This window comes from Lontra canadensis, unplaced genomic scaffold (assembly GCF_010015895.1).
Source record: "Lontra canadensis isolate GAN:19392208 unplaced genomic scaffold, GSC_riverotter_1.0 scaffold17, whole genome shotgun sequence".
In the NCBI taxonomy this organism is placed as follows: Eukaryota; Metazoa; Chordata; class Mammalia; order Carnivora; family Mustelidae; genus Lontra; species Lontra canadensis.
The window spans coordinates 20,639,671-20,655,180 of NW_022631011.1; the positions used below are offsets into that span (position 1 = coordinate 20,639,671).

Genomic DNA, 15,510 nt, shown 5'->3' on the forward strand with positions numbered 1-15,510 from the left:
AAACTAAGCCATAGAAGAATATTTATTGACATGGGAAAATGTTAACAATATACTTCTATATGAAATATGCAGGATACAAAACAGTATATACAGTTTAATACCATTTTATGGAAAGAAAAATAGCCATATATACAAAATCATGCATAGGAAAAAAATAGAAGGATGTACATAGCAAATGTTAATAATGGTTATCTCTAGAGAGTAGAATTAGAAGTGATTGTACAATTTTTCCAGTAAATTTCACCTGCCCTCCAAACAGTATCTGCTTCATGCTAGTCTTTTTTGGGTGTGATTAGCTTGATATAATTCTTTTCAAATAGATCCTGTTTCATGATACATACCTCCAAATCATACTGCTTTTCCCATTTAAAAAGTAGATGCTACTTGCTCTTACATCCTGGCATATGGAGAATATTTTTAACTAATACAATATACTATAAAATATGCCATAGCATAGATCTAGCTATAGAAAATTATTGTTTGGAGAATCTGAAAATCCTCTAATAGAGAGAAATTTTAAATAGAGAAAAGATGCTATCATTAGTTGGGGGTCCATAACGGTTGAATACAAATATAAATAACTCAGATTTCAGAATTGGAGACTTTGGGATCTCTCCCTACTAGCTAACTGCCTTTGGGCGAAGGATATTAGGTTTTTTAAACAGGAAAATGTGACTAATAATTCTGTAGAAAGAAGCGAAAATAAGCCTTTTTTTAAAATAAGGGCAAATGAGATCACAGATAAAAGGTCTTCTATCTAAAAACCTAAATAACTGTGAGATGAAACAGCAAGAAAGAAATTCAAATTTGGTGTTATAGAAAAATTAACTCAATTTTTCAGCAGCACCAAATTCTTCCTGTTTCATATCTTCTTTCACAGGTCAGACATGCCAAAATTGTGAAGTTAATGTTAATTAATGGATTTCAACTTCTTAACAGGAGCTACTTAACTTTTTGTGGAATCTGAGGTAAGTGTTCTAAATATATCTAGGACATCCTCTGATAACTACTAATCACTGGCAACATTAGACATATTTACAACAAATATGATTTGGATTTTATTTCTCAGAATCCATCCTAGCGTAAAGCCATTTACTAGATTTTTATTAAAAATACCAAATAAGGATGTTGGGTCTTTCAAAGGCAAGGCAGCAAGGGAACAGAAAAAGAGTATCTGTGTCCAATCTTCTGTGATGCTCTCCATGATGCAAGCACCATTCCAAGTTGCCTCCGAACTTCCGTTCCCTGCCCTTGGAAGAGAATCCCAGACAAATCTGCAATCAATTAATAACTTTCAATAACTGTTTGCAGATATAGCTTACTGCTATATCTCAAAGATAACTGTATTGTCTAGATGTGCAGAGGTAAAGGTCATAACTTACAGATGAAAGGAAGAACATAAAACACTGATATAAAGGGAGATCTGGTAATAACGGAAAAAAAGAGAGATTTTCTTTGTTTTTCCAGTCAAAACATTTGTTCCTTTTCTCCGCAAAGTCACGGAGTTGAGAAAGATGGCTGGAATGTAGATGAAATCATGCATCACACTTACATAACCACCGGACGACGTGCTACCCACACCAGTGTGGCTTTCCCCACCTCTATCCCCTTCTATAAATGCCCCATTAACTGCGGCAGAGCTTGTAGCGTCGTCCTAATTCCTTAATGAAGATCACGAGAAAGGTACTTCCAGGATGTTAAAAAAAAAACAGAAACAGAATATTACACTAACACATTTCAGGGACGGGAGAAAACTACTGAAACTCCCTATCTACTGCTTTACATTACAAGAATTAAACAAAAAAAGTAGAGGTTAGAAAAGTCACATTTTGAAATTTCACAATCACCAATATGCAACAGAAACAGAAGCATAACACTTATGCAAACAAATCTGGCAGATGAATTATCACTTCAGCACATAACTACAGAGGGATACTCCTGGATTTTTGCTTAATCATTACTCAATGATGAACACTATAAAATGAAAGGTGACTTACTGTGAACCAAAATCACAAGAAGAAACTCTCCCAAGATCAATCTGCCATGAGCTCCTATTCCAATAAGCCATAAAGAGCAGTCAAAGGCAATATTCATTTAACATAATGAGAATCCTGACGACAAGATACCAGGTATTTATACTCCTCTCAAGACATTTCTTCCCCACCTAACAAAGGCACTTGACAAGTACTGAAATGGACAGTTAATTCAGGTACTGCCCTGGGCAACTGTTACCTTCCTCAATTAGATGAAGTGGCAATTAAGTTCATATTAATTCTTCTGAATCAGCCTGAAATACACATGGATATATCACAAGTTCTCTATTTTTGGCAGATGATATAACCAAAGAAGCAAAGATAGCGCTGGTGTCCACAATGGTTTGGCCAACTTGAGCAGTCCAGGATCCTCTCTGCACAATATTCCCTGGTGACTGTGGAATTTGTGAACAGTGATAGGCATATTAACCTGTCGTATAATTTTACGTATTAATGTTCACTCCTCTTCTTGTCTTTTCTTACTTTTTTGTTCTTTCCCAAAGCCTTAGATGATTCCTCCTAAAAAAGACATAAATATCAATGTAGTATCTCCCCATTTATATGAAGAGACTGGCTTAGGAAACTTTAGTCTAATCATATAGAATATGTATAAGAATGAAAGTATTATTACTTCCATTTGTATCATCTTTCTGTTTTATAGGGCACTTTCACTTGTATTCTATTTTAATATTTCCAAAATAATCAAGGGTAGTCAAGGAAAACACTCACTTATCTAACAGATTTACATTTGAATAATTTGGATGTTATTTAATCTATTGTTCCTTTTCCAAAGGAAGGCAACAAACTTAAAATAAACTTGCTTATAAAATACAAAACAAAAAAATTTCAAAAAATTTTTGAATCCCAATGCATGCCAGGGGAGAGGGACACTAACAGGGAATATCAGAATTTTACACACTATTAAAGGACATCTAGTTCATTGTAGCATGAGCTACACAACCTTTCCCGGCCTCAATTTTAGAGCGTGAAAATTGGTCTTTAAGGGTTTTATAAAACTCTGTATGAATCTATGAAATTAAGGCTCCAAGAGATGAAGTGATCTACCCAAGTTCACACAACTAACAGGCTAGCCACACTGTTCTGAATAGAACCTAAGCCCACAATTTCCTAGTTCAAAGGTTTTTCCAATGCACCACAAACATTATTTCTTTTCTTTTCTTTTCTTTTTAAAGATTTTATTCATTTATTAGAGAGCGAGAAAGAACATGCATGCGCATGGGAGAGTGTGGGGGCAGAGGGAGAGGGAGAAGCAGACTCCCTGCTGAGCAGGCAGCCTGACATGGGGCTCCATCCCAGGACTCTGGCTGGGATCATGACCTAAGCTAAAGGCAGACGCTTACCAACTGAGCCACGCAGGCATCCCTCAAACATTTTGATTCATTCTTAATTTTTTCTTTTTTCTTTTTCATAGGCAGTGGTCAGAAACTCTCTATATAATCTCAATAACCACTCACCGGTGAATTTGTGTAGTTCCTCTCCACTAGTATGTTTCTGGCACAGTTGTTGATATGTTTAAAGCGATCTGGTCCTAGTAGGATTCCTCCATACCAGCGTGATACTACCACCATGACATTTCTCACATTCAAAATCTGTTATTTTCAAAAGCATAATTAGGTACACATGTAGACACGTATGAATTCAAGTTTTAAAGGAGAATGAAATGACCTGCCTACAAAATTGCACATAACATTTCCCCGTGACTTTAATGGCAGAACCCCATAAGTGAGCAGAGTGAGATTCCTAACATTCAGGTCACAGAATGTTAGAATAAGAAGGGAATTTAGAAAGCAAACACTGCTCCACAGTGTCCTCGAATTCCAAATTTGGGAGGAACCTGGTAGAGTGAAGTGGAGATCATGCAGGTAGCATTCTAGTTCTTCATAAATTCAACCAGAATAGCTCAGTTTAAGCAGCCTCTTGCCCCTAAGCCAAACAACAACCAAAACCTGCTTCTGAACAAACCACTGGAAGGGTTGCATGAATAATTGCTGGTGCCCACCAGCAAGGTCTTCCTCAGTTTGACAGCTGTCAAATGCTGCCCTTAACTTGAAACCCACCAATCTATTGGCCTGACCACACACAGAGTACCTTCCTATCAAGGGAATGGCCCTTTTTTTTTTAAGATTTTATTTATTTTATTTTTTTTTAAGATTTTTTTTTTAAATTTATTTATCTGATAGAGATCACAAATAGTCAGAGACGCAGGCAGAGAGAGAGAGGAGGAAGCAGGCTCCCCACTGAGCAGAGAGAGAGCACAAGTAAGCAGAGCAGCAGGCAAAAGGAGAGGGAGAAGCAGACTCCCCGCTAAGCAGAGCCTGAAGCGGGGCTTGATCCCAGGACGCTGAGATCATAAACTGAGCCAAAGGCAGACGCTTAACTGACTGAGCCACCCAGGTGCCCTGAATGGCCTGTCTAGAAAACAAACCTCCACATACAGTAACAGAAGAAACTATAGCAACTACCTTAAGAAAAAAACCAAATCTATTCTTAAAAATAACAGAGAATCAATGACTACCATACAGATAAAGAAAGTCCAGCAGCATGAAAGAGAAATGACAAGATAAACTAAAATGGACCAGGAAAAATTTAAGGGAGAGAACATCTTAAAAAAATAAAGAAACTCTAGCATACTCAGAAAAATTTTAGAAGATACTGTATCCATAAAGTCAAAACACTACACTATAAAAAAAGAAAAATAGAGACAAACTCTTATTTCTTTTTTTTTAATGTTTATTTGTTTATAAGTAATCTCTACACCCAACATGGGGCTCGAACCCATGACCCTAAGGTCAAGAGTCACATGCTTTTCTGACTGAGCCAGCCAGGCACCCCAAGAAAAAAGAATTCTTAAAACTTAAATACATGACTGCTAAACATTTTTAAAAATTCAATGGAAATCTTGGAAGACAGGTAAGAAAATATCTTAAAACATAAGGTGATGAGATGGACAACTTAATAAAAAAGCATTCTGGGTCTATTGGATGGTCCAATAACACCCAACTAACAGGAACTGCACAGAGACAGAACAGAGGAAATAGGGAGGACACTGTCGAGAAACAAAAAGGAGATACTTCTCTAGAGCTGAAGATAATCTTCTGTTGTCTATGTCTGACAGAGCTTCAAAGCACAGCACTTGTTACTAACGCTGTGCTTTCTGCCCCTTATCAAGTGGTTGAAAGTTTCTCTCAATCGGTATTTAAAAATTAACTACAAATTCACCCAAATAAATTTCACGTTACACAGCCTGATTTACTGATTCCCTATATGGAGTTCTGTTTCACTGAAAAGTTTTATGGTGCAGAGAACAGTACTAACAGGGTTTAACTTACACTTACCTCCATGAGATGCAGAAGACGCCCACCAGCTGCTGTCTCCCCATCATCTTCACAGTCCTGTAAGAAGGTCTGTTTATCCTCACAATATATTCTAGAAATACATAAAACAGTGTTACACTTTGAAACCCCAAAATACTGCACTAAGAGTTACACCTTCATACTTGTTGCAATCAATTTACTTCCAAAAGCAGCATATTTGTCAAAAAAAAATTCTTCTTCAGCTATAAATTAGACATATTTTCACTGATTATTCATTATCTGGTATATTTCATTGTTTGTATTTGGGAAGGCTAGGAATCAAGGATGCCTCCTTTAAATGAGAAATGCTGATTATGGGAAGGTGAGTTTACACATCTGACACTTCATTTAACCTTGAAGCTATAAGGTTACAGAGAGCAGTTACTGAGAAACATTTACTGAGAACTTATTGGATAGAAGCCTTATACATAGTAGGCACTATGAAATGATACCGAAGAGATAAGTAGCTTACTCCTATCTTCAAAGAGCCTAAGAGCTAGTGAGACAAAAAGGATATAAAAAAGACAGAGGTGACAAAATCAACATAAATGAACATTTTATACCTTTCTCACATCTTATTCTGGCCATCAAACATTTCTCTATCCTCCCCATTCTAAGAATTATAAGATTTATTCTCTCTGTAACTTTTCCCCTGGTTGGTTATCAGTATCAGAGATAAATCATGGTATTTTTACTTATTTAAATTATCTAGAAAGTTCGTATCTGGAATAATAACGTAGGGCTACACTGCAGCAGAATAAGCATGATAAGTGTGAGATATAAAAAGAAAACGGTGCCAGTTAAGGTGGATTTCTTAGGCCCCTAAGAAATGATACCATCTAGGACAAGGCAAATGCACCAAAGATATCTTATCAGCTGTGGCTATAAAAAGCCAGGTACTACCATATCTATATAGCTAGGTCAATTACAGCAAACATATTCATTTATTTATTATATATTCATATTTATTATAGCAATCATGTTCATTCATTCACTCGTTCATCCTTCAACCTATCTTTCCATTCATTCACTCAATAAGTATTTACTGCCCACCTACTATGACCAGGCTCTGTTATTATTTAGAGTTGACCTTGTTCCACGAAAACATAGTACCACTAGACAACATTTTACATGGCAAATTTAAAGCAAAAAGGAGTCAGCAGTTGGTTTATATTAGGACTGTAATTATAATCTAACACTGTAATTTTATGGAACCAATGAAGAAAATTGAAATTATAAGTCAGTACTGTTAGGTTTTTAAAAAAAGAAATCCCATGGACATTTTCGCTTTTTTCCTCACATGCCAGGAAGATAATGATGCAGTATCCCACAGCTGTGTGTGCCAGCGCTAGCGCTAGCAGCCTGAAGAGTGCCCCTTAACTCCAAAGCAGGAACACAGCCCCAGAACCCCAGAACCAGGAAGTCACCTTAAAAGGATCCTAAGCATTCAAAATACACAACGCAAAGTCCATGTACCAAATAAAGGTCCTTTATTTTATTTCCAGTGGGGTCCTTTAAGCCTCCACTTCGTGCCTCTTTACTCTTGGGTGACACACAATTCTGACAAGCTCAGCTCTTTCATTCCCAAGTGTCACAAAGGAGCGAGCTGGAGGGGCTGCTGCTGAGTAGTCATGCTGAAATTTGTGAGAAGTGATAGCTCACCATCTATTAATATGCAAAACTATAAAAATACTCATAGGAACTTAAAAACCCCAAAATGTGGGGCCTGAAATAGAATATCCAGCATATTATCTAACTTTTTAATAATTTAAGATCAACATTATGGCCAGCTATTGTTGAAGGTGCAGCCACACAGCTGTGTAGGCATAAACTAGAAAGAAATGAAATTAGTTTCTCAAACTCCGGTCTACCCCTTAACAACCATGTGATCTTGAAAAAGTTAAGCTTTCTGCAGGGGCAGAGTTGCTGAAATAATCAGAATTAACTTCTATAAAGCATTTGGCATATAGTAGGCACTCAATAAACACGTGGCATGAATGAATGAATGGCTATTAATACCTCCACAGCATATTCTAATCACTGAGAGCAAGCACACTCTAATTACTCATTTCTATACTGATGACCCTAACCCAGAAAGAAAACATCAAAATTCTGTCCACCAATACTCCAGTAAGTAGGGAATTATATAACAACTAGTCTTTTGTAAGTTTTGGCACATAAACTAATGTGACTTAGTAATATTAAAAACTCACCTATCCAAAGTGAAAGATTTTTTTTTTTTAGTTTCCTGAGTTTCAGATAGCCTAGCTCTTACCAATATTCTCGATCACATTTTAAATTTGCAGTCTCTATGTTTATATTCCGATTTTCAGTTCTGAATTCTGTTCTTCTAAGTCTGTATTAATCTGCATATTTAGAAATATACCTTTCCTCTTTTTACTAACATACCAGCAAAGATTTGTATAAAACCTTAGTATTCAAAACTAAAAGGCATATAGTAAAAAGAAGCACACTTGATTCACTGCTAATGGGAGTATAAATTGGTTTAAAAGAAAAAAAAAATTTGGCAGTATGTATCAAGAATTTCAAAAACACTCATACTTTTTGATAATTCTACTTCTAAGAATCTATTCTTTCTTCTTTTTAAATTATATGCCCATTTCATTTCAAAAAAGAATCTGAAGTAACCAACCAGAACCTATCCTGAATATCTAAAATGAATAAAAAAGGTGTTCACAGGACTATTTTTCATAATAGTGAATATGAAAAACTGAACAAAAAGTAAATGGTTAAATAAATAATGGTATAGAGCCTCAAAGAAATATTACACAGCCATTATAATAATGTTTATAAAGCAATTGTAACAACATGGAAAAATGGTTTTGTTAAGAAAGAAACAGGATAGTGGGTAATGCACTGAAAAAATAAACTTTGCATAGAAGACAGAAAGAAAATGTAACAATATATCATCAAAATATATCAAATTATTATCAGTTACATTTAACGACAGAAAATGGCTGATTTCCCCCTCCAATTCTTTTTTTTCTCTTCTGTAGCTTCCAAATATTCTATATATGATCATTAGTTTTATAAAGGAAAAAAAAATCCCACAAAGTAGTTGTTATTTTTAAAAATCATGCATCAGTTTCCCCCATTTTTTACAAATGGAACATTCCTAAAATTGTGATGATCACTCACCGGTACGCATAGATGTTGTGGGTGGCACTAGCTATTTTCTTATTCTCATACAATTTGGCAAGAACCATTTTCACCTTAAAAACAGCAGTAATATAAATAAACTACTGTATACTTTTTATTTGGTTTACAAATATATGCTAGAAAAGTATCTTAAAGTATATTGATATAAATACTCTTGTACTGAAACAGTGATTTAAAGAATCCACTATGATCTGAAAAAGCCATTTCCAAAGTTTTCTCCTCATTTTAGAGGCAGAAACTGGTACTCTTAATTGGTATAAAAATTATAGAACTGGTATTTTTTTTTTCTTCAAAGCCACAGGCAAGGCTTTACTGGAGCTGATGGAGAGGGGTCAGGCTGGCCTCCAGACCCACTATGTTTGAGCACCAAATATCAATAAATATTTGAGCACTAACCATGTCATAGGTACTTATACATGAAAATTTTTACCCATGTAAAGAATTTTAAATGTAAATATGACCATTTTTTAAAATGAGCTCTGAAAATTCACCAGGTTTAATGTATCCAATGTGACAGATACAAAATAATGGTATGATCCATATATAAAACCAAAATGCTCTCTGGGAGTCATCTAAGGTTTATAGAAGAAGTAACATGAGCCAGGTACTGAAAGATGAGCGGCAATCTCTTTTGCATCAAGAGAAGAAAGGGGTGGGGCAGGAAGAAGCCATTCCATTCAGAAGACACTGTGTGTGCAAATCTATCAGATTTAGCAAATAAAACATAAAGGATGCTCAGTTAGATTGGAATTTCAGGTAAACCACAAATAATTTTATTATTATTAGTATGACCTGTACAATAATGTTTATCTGAAATTCCAATTTAAAGGTATCCTATATTTTATCTGGTAACCCTACCAGGGACAGAAAAGAGAACGGTTCTGGAAGTGACCAATAGCTTTATGTAGAAACTGTTCAGAGTATTAATGAGATGACAAAAGACATTGTATCAGGAATGATAAAGCTAGGATCCTATAATAAAGGGCCTCGTATAATGAGTTCAGGTTTTTCCTTGTAGACAATGGAAATACTTAAAGACTCAGGGTTGGGGATAGTGACACGTGGTCAGACCTTTCAGAAAGGTAATAGGCAAAGAATACAGAAGAAATCCTGAAGGCAGGGAAAACTGAGCTGCAGCTACAGACATCAATTTGAGTCAGAAACTGTGCAGTCTTCTGTTTATCGTTTTTTAATATTTTAGGTTCTCAGATCCCTGATCAATAAAGTAGAGAATGACATCTAAGATTTATTTAAGCTCTCACAAATTATAATCCACTAAATCTAAGTCATTATAATCAGAAAAAGAAAGAGGATCGAAGATGAACAGATTCAGAACAAAATGTCTAATGAGGACCCTAGCAACAAGATTTTGGGCAACAGCCCAGGACCTTGCTGAGACAAAGAGCCAGAAGCCTGCACCAAAAGCTGTTATCTTGACCACTAGTTAATGCAGAGAAGAATTTCCTCTTCTAGATACCAGAAGAGAGTAAAAGTGAGGCCTGGTACAAAGAACTGTATCCCTGGAGGTTGGGGCTTAGAAGAGCTTACAGTAGAGGAGCTGCAGAGACCAAAGGGAAGAGACTAATGATTAAAACCTATGTTAATTAATGACACTTTTGTTGTAGTTAATTTAACTTTATAGGTTGTTACAGTTTGTGACTGAAAAGTCTCCCATTTGATATCCTTGGGTGGGAGCCAGGTCACCTAAGGTCAGGAGGCAGAAAGGAAAAGGAATTCATGTTAGGAAGACTCTGACCAGCCAGTCTGTCCACTGTCCCCTTCCCTGGGCATCAATGGAACCCACGCGGTTTTGCAGAACTCCCACAATAGGACAAATAATTCTTTTTAACAAGCCATTAAGCATCATAATTTTCCACCCAATGGGTTTTTCTTGTTTGAAAATCCACAATAGGGTTAAGCCCTAATTAGAATTTGGGTACAATTTTGAAAGTGGTGACAAATAGAAACAAATCTTCCATGATTCACAGTAACTTGGGGGTAGGAAAATAAGCAAAAAATTTTTATCTTATATGAAAATTAAAAGCAATAGCAAAAATAAGGATATTATTGCAAAACCATTACTTGAATTACTTTGGTAAAACAACATCAAAGCGAGCTGGACACAGTAACTTTACCTGTTTGGGACAAACTACTGGAGCCAAGTGCGCCTGAAAAGTACTTCTTCGGTCTGTAATAGGAATGCCATGATCAATCGGAGGTAATTCTTCTATTTCTATAAATTTAAAGAATTGTATTTTATCTTTAAAATTCTCACATTCAAATTCTGAAAAATTGACAATGGTGTGGGCAGAGGGTGGGGAAGGGAGCTGGGGAAGAGATATAAATTATATGGCAAATCAACCCCTATAACCGTTAACAGTTGTCTAAGCAAAAAGTTTCCAAATAATTATAAATAAGATTAGACTACTTGACTTAAAAATGATTTTCACCTGCCAAGGTCACCCAGAGGTGGGCTAGGACTGAAATCCTGACAAGTCTCTGATTCTTCTACACTACTAGAGACTCATTTTAGCAACAGTTGTATCCAAGGGGCGCCTGGGTGGCTCAGTGGGTTAAAGCCTCTGCCTTCGGCTCAGGTCATGATCCCAGGGTCCTGGGATCGAGCCCCACATCGGGCTCTCTGCACGGCGGGGAGCCTGCTTCTCTTCCTCTCTCTCTCTGCCTGCCTCTCTGCCTACTTATGATCTCTGTCAAATAAATAAATAAAATCTTTAAAAAAAAAAAAAAAAAAGAACCACTAATTTACTCTTCACTCGCTTGAGAAACTTATCAACCATCCTGGCTGCTACATCTTCCCCATTTAGGATCTAAAGTTATTCAGGAAAAAGAACTGAAGTTATTTTCTATTTCTATTCACTGATCTGTTGAATCTTACCTAGTCAGCTTGCCTTATAATTAATGAACTACTTCAACTAACACATGTACAAATATTTCTTGACAGCTTTAAACAGCTTGTCCAACCTCACTACACTGGTTTGTGACAGGACTAGGACAAGAAACCAAGTTTATGCGGGACTTTTGCCTTTCTTCTGAGAGTGTCCTCTTCTTGAACGAACTATGACCACTATACTAGAGCAGTACTGAGGAACCAGATACGTATCGTGATTATGATTTTTACTCTTTTTATTTTAATACTGGATCCTGTTTCCCAAAAGAAATCTTATGCCAAGTCCACAAATACATAAATGAATAAAATGTGAGACTAAAGCAGGAGTGGGAGTCCTGGGTCTTCTCCCCCACTCTTTCTCTTCCCGTGTATCCCCTTGCTAGTCCTGAAATATCATGCAAGAACTTTAAAATCTTACAGTATTATTTAAAAGCTCCTGTGTAGGGGTGCCTGGGTGGCTCAGCGGCTGATCTCAGAGTTTTAGGATGGAGTGAGCCCTCTATTGGGCTCCCTGTTCCTCTGCTTCTCTCTCTCCCTCTACTCCACGGGGAGTCTACTTCTCCTTCTGCCCCTCCCCCTGCTCATGCTCTCTCAAATAAATAAATAAAATATTTTTAAAAATAGAAAATTAATTAATTAAATAAGTAAAACCTACTGTATAATGCATAGGAAACACCTTACCTTCAATGAGAATGAATGTTTCCTCTGATCTATCATGTTTTTGTAAAAGACTTGAGAAAACTGATGCTATTATTCAAAATTTTAAGATACTAAAATGGAAGATACCTTCTGATCACAACATAGAGCTGATTTATCACATCAATCTATTCAAAGCTGACTACTACCAGATTATGGAACAAATTTGCTTAAGCAAAAACTAAAATCTTAAAGGCATTTTACTAGCTTTAATTCAGTGGTTGCACTTTCAACTATTATATTTGTGAGCACAGACTGTGACATCAGGTGACAGCTGAAAATTTCAAAATAGAAATATAAAAACAGGATGTGAATTGAAAACATTAACACAGCTTTTCTTAGTTTCAGTTTCTCCCATCATTAATTCAAAACGCTAGAAAGTCACAAAAAGGAAAAGGGTGGAGGGAAGGAGAAATTTCTTTCTTTCTCACCATTCTGACAGACCCAGCAAACACCAAAATGGCCGGCGGGCAAGAAAAAAGTAACTCAATTCTCTACAAATTAGCAACTATTTCTTAACATGTGAGAGTTTACTACATTTCTATACCATTTCAAAAACAATACATAATACTGCTATCTGACTCTTTTCTAAAGAAACTATTTAGTAACATTATACCTGTTCGATTTTCACTGATATCAAAATCCAATGCTTTAGCAGGAATTTCTGGCTGACATGCTAAAATGAGATCATCTTCACATTCTACATCTTCCTCTTCAGTTTTCTTCTTTACATCAGGGCCTATATAGATATGAGATATTATCAGTGAACTCTGAGAGTAAGGAATTCTACTTAAAAACTTGTTGGTCTTGATCTCTAAACACCATTCTTCAATAGAAGGAATCAGGACTTTTATGAGAAGTAGCTGACACCAAGGTTGGAGCAAAGAAAAGAAAAGATGAGCCTGGAATATCTTATGATTCCAGAGAGTAAAAAAAAAAGGAGAGGTGAGCTTATAAACTTATAAAAAGAATACAGGAGTTTACCTGAAGGAGATCCTAAAGGTGAAACCTAAAATAATTTGAGCAACAAAATAATGATAGAATTTTACCCCATGGAATAAAATAATATACACGCGTTCATATTGATATAAATCAGTAATCAAAAAGAGACATCTCTTCCTCACAACATAATCCAATTCAATGAAGAAGTAAAGAAGAAAATGTGACTCATCATTAGGCAAACACCACAGTAATAAATATTGGTGACAAGACACACTAACAGATACTAAAATTAGTGTGTGAAAGTTTAAGGAGGAATAGGATATTATTAGCATAGTCTCAAAGTATCTCCTTCAAGGTCCTTAGAGGAAAGATGGTAACTGTGATGGTTAATTTTATATGTCAACTTGGCTAGGCCACAGTACCCAGTATTTATTTGCTCAAACACTATTCTAGATGCTTCTATAAAGGTATTTCTTGGATGCAATTCACATTTAAAATCTGTTAACTTTGAGTAAAGCAGACTGCCTCATCCAGTTAAGGTCTTAACAGAGACAGAACTAATCTCCCCAGAGGAAGAGGGAATTCTGCCAGCAGACAGCCAGCCTTCAGACTTGAGCTGCAACATGAGTTCTTCCCTAGGTCTCCAGCCTGCCCAACTACCTTGCAGATTGCCCTCACAATCTCATGAGTCCATTCCTTAAAATAAACCAATCTCTCTCTCCTCTCGTCCTAACTTCTCCCTCCCCCTCTTGCATCCCTCCCTCCCTGTCTTTATGAACACACACACACACACACACACACACACACACACACACACACATACCCTATAGGTTCTCTGGAGAGCCCTGATTAATACCGTAATTTTACTCTGGAAACATTTGGCAGATACCACCTTAACCAAAGAATCAAGGTAAACATCACCGATAATAAAGCATATTGATACCACAAGTTCCTCGATATATGCACTGTGAAGGACACAATGTCATTTTGTGGTATTCTTGCCAAAATGCCCAATCTTGCTCCAGCTAAGAGATAACAATGGACAGACCCAAACTAAGGGACATTCTACAAAATAATCAATATTCTTCACAAGTGTCAAGTCATAAAAAGTCATAAAAGTCAAGGAAATACTGAGAAACTATTAATAGACCAGAAGAGAATAAGGAGAAAAAACAGCTAAATGCAATGTAGAATCCTGGACAGCATCCTATAACAGCAGAAAGGACATTAGCAGAAAAATCAGTGAAACTCAAATAAGCTCTTTAGTTTGGTTAATATTATAGCAATGTTAGTTTCCTATTCTTGGAAATGATACTGTGGTTATGTAAGATGTTACTAAGGGAAGCAGAGTGAGGGATAGAAAAGAGTCCTTTGTACTATTTCTGCAACTTTTCTCTAAAATAAGTCTAAAATAAGTTCAGAATTTTTAAAAATTATAAATAGTTGTATTTAATCCTTTAAAATTTAGTATTTCTATAGTAGAAAGAAACTATGAAATAGTAAATATGTACTGAAGATTAACAGTAAAATCGAAATAAATTACGTGTCAAGTGGGTGCCCTGGAGCGGAAAATTCTCATGAGATACCTTTATCATTAGCCTGCAGCCTTATTAGTTCTTCAGAACTAAAAAAACCTTCCATTTTAGTATGAAGTCTACAAAAACAATTTTGATAAGCAAAATTCTAAACAAAATTTCTAAGAAGTCTAATTATAAATTACACAACAAAAATCAATAACTCTAAAATTTGGAGAGTGGCTAACCTATATTGTGGATATAGATGGAAAATGGAAAAATATCCTTTTAAGATCTATAATTTTAAAATGTCCTGAGAGTTGTGTGATCCCAAACTTTCTGGGAGTCCTAAATTTTTACTGGTATACATTCCATATTTGCAATTATCCTACACTCTAGAATGGTAGATTGGCCAAAATCAATTGTTTTGAGACTACTTTTCCTATCAGTGCCCTAAAATGCTACAAAATCAGAACATGAATCACGAAAGTTAAAGAAAATACTTCAAAAATGTCACATGGACAGACCATCTTATCTCTTAGATGTTAACAGAAGCAGTAAAAAATAGTAAAATTTTCTGAAAAAGTATATACTACTACCAACTTTAAGTGTATACTGATTTTGCTAAGAGAGTCCTAAATAATCTGTTCGTTTTTTAAAAATCTCTTTCTCAGATTGAAAACAATTCTATCAGTGGTGACAATGAAATATGAAATAGTTCCACATTGTCATATAATGATTCAATAAAAGAATAATAGAGCAAATCAAAATCTCAATTTCAAAATATATTTTCAAAGTAAATTTTTATATTCTAAATGTCAGTTCAGTGAATTTTCCCAAGTTCTTTTTCTATAAACACTTCA

General features: G+C 35.6%; 1 protein-coding gene across 3 annotated transcripts in view; it reads right to left on the minus strand.

Annotated features, from left to right (window-relative positions):
• IMPACT (impact RWD domain protein) overlaps positions 1-15,510 on the minus strand; it is a 29,284-nt gene continuing 13,774 nt past the window's right edge. For 2 of the 3 annotated variants that reach the window (XM_032859738.1, XM_032859740.1), the window contains exons 6-11: positions 12,808-12,930; positions 10,723-10,820; positions 8,567-8,640; positions 5,390-5,480; positions 3,509-3,643; positions 1-2,552 (exon numbers count right to left, since the gene is read on the minus strand). In XM_032859738.1, coding sequence (XP_032715629.1) covers positions 2,484-2,552; positions 3,509-3,643; positions 5,390-5,480; positions 8,567-8,640; positions 10,723-10,820; positions 12,808-12,930 — 590 coding nt within the window. In that variant the 3' untranslated portion in view covers positions 1-2,483. The remainder of the gene's footprint in view (positions 2,553-3,508; positions 3,644-5,389; positions 5,481-8,566; positions 8,641-10,722; positions 10,821-12,807; positions 12,931-15,510) is intronic. The other variant, XM_032859739.1, reaches the window with a different exon arrangement.